Source organism: Solanum dulcamara, chromosome 11 (assembly GCF_947179165.1).
Source record: "Solanum dulcamara chromosome 11, daSolDulc1.2, whole genome shotgun sequence".
NCBI lineage: Eukaryota > Viridiplantae > Streptophyta > Magnoliopsida > Solanales > Solanaceae > Solanum > Solanum dulcamara.
The window spans coordinates 49317224-49322196 of record NC_077247.1 but is presented as its reverse complement, the minus strand read 5'-3'; the positions used below and the strand labels follow the sequence as shown (position 1 = coordinate 49322196).

At 38.2% G+C, this 4973-nt stretch overlaps 1 protein-coding gene across 1 annotated transcript; it reads right to left on the bottom strand.

Annotated features, from left to right (window-relative positions):
* Window positions 1-1247: 1247 nt before the first annotated feature.
* LOC129872679 (G-type lectin S-receptor-like serine/threonine-protein kinase At1g61500) lies at window positions 1248-4763 on the bottom strand. Its single transcript, XM_055947608.1, has 7 exons — window positions 3458-4763; window positions 3260-3367; window positions 2909-3120; window positions 2460-2670; window positions 2033-2270; window positions 1759-1909; window positions 1248-1663 (listed from the first exon to the last, which is right to left on the bottom strand). The coding sequence occupies exons 1-7, from the start codon at window positions 4761-4763 to the stop codon at window positions 1361-1363; spliced, it is 2529 nt and encodes an 842-aa protein (XP_055803583.1). The 3' UTR covers window positions 1248-1360.
* Window positions 4764-4973: the final 210 nt, after the last annotated feature.

The window sequence follows — 4973 nt, the reverse complement described above, 5'->3', positions numbered from 1 at the left end:
CGCATTAATCCATCCATCACCAAGGCAAATAAAAACGGACTAAGGGCTGATCCTTGATGCAACCCCATCACAACTGGGAAGTGCTCTGAGTCCCCTCCTACTGTCCTTACCCTGATTTTGGCACCCTCATACATGTCCTTGATCACCTTAATGTACGCCACAGATACACCTTTAGCCTTCAAACATCTCCATATGCAAGTCCCTCTTCTTCTCCCTATACCGCTCCACCAGTCTCCTCATAAGATGGATGACTTCTGTAGTTGAGCGTCCCGGCATAAATCCAAACTGATTCTCTAAAATAAACACGCCTCTCCCAACCCTCACCTCCACCACTCTTTCCCACACTTTCATAGTATGGCTTAGAAGCTTGATACCTCTATAGTTATTGCAGCTCTGGATATCCCCCTTGTTTTTGTATAGAGGGATCATTACGCTCGTCCTCCAATATTCGGGCATCGTTGTCGTCTTAAAGATGGCATTAAATAACCGTCAGTCACTCCAAACCTACCGAGTTCACGCTCTTCCAAAATTCCCCTGGAATCTCGTCAGGTCTAGTCGCTCTCCCCCAGCGCATCCTACGCACAACAGCCTTAACCTCTTCGACCGCAATACTCCTACAACACTCAAAATCTTGAAGCCTCCCTGTATGTTCCAAATAAAAAAATTATTAAAAAATAAAAATAAGTAAATAACAACAAACATTCAAACTCAAAATCTACTTAAACGATCTTATATAAATATTATAAGTGAATATTTCTATTTATATTATTATTAGTTGAAAGGGAGCCTTGGAATAACTGGTAAAATTGTTGTCATGTGACCAGAAAATCATGGGTTCAAGCCTTGAAAACAATCTCTGACAGAAATACAAGGTAAGGCTGCATGTTGTACCCAAGATATTTACATAACTAAAAAATATTTTTTTGCCTAGCACAACCCGTTGTCCACATAGTAATGAGTTGGGCTTGATATTTTCTGGCCCACCAAAATAATGAATCAGCCTAATCTAATCCGTCAAATTCCAAAACCAACGTGGTCTAAACGGATCAACACATATTGACAGCTCTAGTTTTTTATGATAAAGAAAAGACAAAATAAGCATCTGGAATAATTATTAAAAAAAAGAAAGGTAAAACATAGGGTATCTTTACCCTTGATCTTAACAAGGACATTAGAGTACTTTGAAATTAAGTTGGATTCTACTTTTTGGTATTATATTCAGCATAATTACACAGCATATGGTGCTGAAGAAATTTAGTAGAAGATTGGTTTTAAAAAATTGGGGGGGTGAAAGGAATAACATATCTCCGAGGAGGCTAATGACTTGATTAACAACTTTAAGAATGTACATTAACATGTTTTATCGTCCTTGAGACAAGGATGCAGTGAAGTCATTAAGGGAACATCTCTCGTTATCTTTTGCTGATCCGCCAAGATCCAAGTATGTTTCAAACTTAAATGTGGGTTGCTTAGGACTTGAGCATTTCATTTCACTGTTTAGCATGAGAATTATGTCAGCCATCGTTGGACGGTCCCTAGGATGCTCCTGAACGCATAGAAGGCCAATGTGTAGGCATCGCGTTATCTCTTCTGAAGAAAACGAGTTGATCAATGTCCCATCCATAAAGTCTAATCCCCTTAGTTCACTCCACAATTTCCATGCCTGCAATAGTGATACACACTGTCACGAGACTCAAGACATAAATATATATGAGTGAAATTGATCAAGACAGCATCAGACAAAGAGTGTGCGCTAACATAGTTAAGGAGGTTAAGATTTTCTTCAACGTAATGGAAACTTGAATTCTTCTTGCCACTTATGATTTCTAGTAACAACACTCCGAAGCTGAAGACATCAGATTTCTCTGAGAATACCCCTCTCAAAGCATATTCAGGAGACATGTATCCACTGCATTTGTTGCCCAAAAAATATGCTTTCAGAAAGTAAAATCGATACAAAAGATGTTTTTTATAATTTAAAGTTGGATCGCACAGGGTAGCAGGATGAGGATGCCAATAGAGTTCTACTTACTATGTTCCAGCTACACGGTGAGTATGCACTAGTTGCTGCTGCTTTTGAAACGTCCTTGCTAAACCAAAGTCGGAAATTTTTGGATTCATCTCCTCATCCAAAAGAATATTGCTTACTTTCAAATCCCGGTGGATAATGTTCAAACAGGAATCTCGGTGTAGATATAATAGCCCTCTAGCAACACCTTGAATGATGTCTAACCGTTTAGGCCAATCTAGCTGTTCTTTTTGTGATGCATCTGATCATTAATGTACAAACAGTTAATAAAGTATCACCTCCCTTAGATAAGTTGTACATGATGGCAACTATATTTTCAGCTATCCAGGTGCATTTGTGTTTTAGGAAAATCTAGCAAAGCGAAAACTTTATTCTAACTCTAAGAGATGGAGAAAAGAATTAGAAGAGAGGAAAACAGGAGCAGCCATACCAAAAAGAAATTTATCCAAGCTTCTATTTAGCATGTACTCATAGATTATAAGTAGTTCTTCCCCTTCAATGCAGCATCCCAGGAGTCGTACAAGATTCCTGTGCTGGAGTTTTGATATCAATACTATTTCATTCTTGAACTCCTCTATGCCTTGCCCCGTTCGATTAGAAAGTCTTTTCACTGCTATTTCTAGTCCACCTTTCAGCTTTCCCTATTCAGAGTTCACCAATTAAAAGTCCAATGATCAGAACATATATTTTTACAATTCATAATTTTAATAATCAAATCATATATAGTACAAGTTCCATGATGAATTTGTGTGCATGTGATCACATATTAGGTTAAATGCTAGAACAAGAGTGTAAAAAAAAAAAAAAGACAGCCCGGTGCACTTAAGCTCCCGCTATGCGCAGGGTCCGGGGAAGGGCCCTTAAGCTATGTGTAGTTACCTTAAAAACTGGACCAAATCCTCCTTCCCCTAGTTTGTTTTCTACTTTGAAGTTGTTTGTTGCTGTGGCAATTACCTCAAATTCAATCAGTGGAAGTTCAATTGGATCTTCTTTCTTTAAATTTCCAACCCAAAAACTTTCCATTGTGAAGTCTTTTGAAATGTTGCATGAATCACCCAGACTAAAGCTTCTGGCTCCTTTTCTCTTCTGTCCTGTTAACACAAATTAAATAATCTAAAGATCAGGCTAGACGTCCGTTGTGTAGCTTGTCAACTAAACCATTAAGGTAGTTTGATTTGTCACAAGTATTTTTTTCTCTTGTTAGCTTTACGGAGGGACATAAATCATTACCTGTTTGATAAATCTTGTTCTTGAGCAAACAAAATAGAGCAAACCCAAAAAATAAACAGGAAAATACTGCAGAACATATGATTACTGCTCTTTTAAGCTTCCGCTTACCTGGAAAAACTGAAAAACATTTTAATAAGCTACTGCAGTAGATGGATTACATCGTAAAGTTAGTGTAAACCAAATTAATGTAGTAGGTACCTAACTCTGAGTTGGCAAGCCGAAGGAAAAGATCTTCCCCAGAATACGAATAATCCTGCATATCTAAAAGATCACCAGACCACACCATACACCTTATTCCTGCCACATAAGCATAAGCAGTGCAAGAACAATTGTTTAAACACAATCTTTCACATTCACTTGCACTGTCAAGGCGAAAAATAACAGCAAGATCAGGGAGTTTCAGTCCACTAAACTTCCAAAATCCGTCCTGCAGTCCAACCCCTGGAGACGAGCTATTTCCCTTTTGCTGACATTGTAATTCAGTTCGCCTCACACAACCACCTGTCCAGTTTCCTTTGTTCCATTCGTCACTAGACTGTGGCACGAACCCTCTTAAGCAGCTGCAAATTGGGAATTTATTCTTGTTGCAGACCGCTGAAGGTCCACATGTGTTATATATATCACATGGTGCATGTACCATTGTAGCATAAACTTCCCAAGCTGGATCTCCATCGGTCCACTGAACAACTTGAACAGACCCCGTAGACTGAAGTTCCACGAAAGTTAGGAATGAAGTATTTGGAAGAAAGGTGAAATACGTGGTTCCCTCTTGAAAGTCTGGCGGACAAACAAACTGAATTATATAGGCTGCTGAATCTATATAGGGCAAACCAATGAACTTCAGTCCATTCCACTCCCCAGTTCTGTAGTAAGGAGTAAATTTGTTCCATATAAAAAACTGAGGAGGAAGTTGCTCCGAGATTCCAACAGAAAAATTTCCCAATGAGGGATCATTTTCCTTCTGCCAAGAAGACAAGAGCCATTTCTCCCCGGTTATCCTGTTAAAACCTATTTTCATTCCTGGCAAGAAAGTATTACAAGGATAATCAAAACTCTCCCAGAAGCATTGTCCCGAGACATAATCTTTAAGCACCAAATTCCCACTGTCCAGGAGAACAACTGCAACTGTGTTATTAGTGGGGACAGACACATTGCTTGACCAGATAACATTCTGTGTACCATCAAGAAGCACCAAGTTTCCATTTTCGCTAATTGATAGACTCGCGGCAGAATCAGAAACTTTAAGTGGACTTTCTCTGTTTGCAACCCACACAACTTTAATAGGAGGGATATTTTTAAACCATATCCCCAGGTACCTTTTATCGGAATTGGAAGGAGTAAAGAATCCAAATTCAAAAACCTGACTAGCAGATGTTAATGTTTCCCCTAGTAAGAGTTTTCGGGATTGCTGAATTGTGTCTGAGGCATTACAGTAAGATGATTGAATGATACAGCAAGAAATAAGAGTGAACAAAATAATTTTCCAAGCTTGTCTGAATCCCATTTTCTTAAATCATAATAACAAACATCAAGAAGCACTTAAAAGAGTCACAGCTCAATTTACAATTAATAACCAAATAAAGGGACTAAAAACAAGAATGAACATAGTTGGAATTTTCCAAGTAATTTAACAAGTTATCTCTTAGTAAGGTATCAAGTTTATTAGAAAGTCCAAAAAACTATTCAGAACATTTTTGGACAATGATCTGGTTTT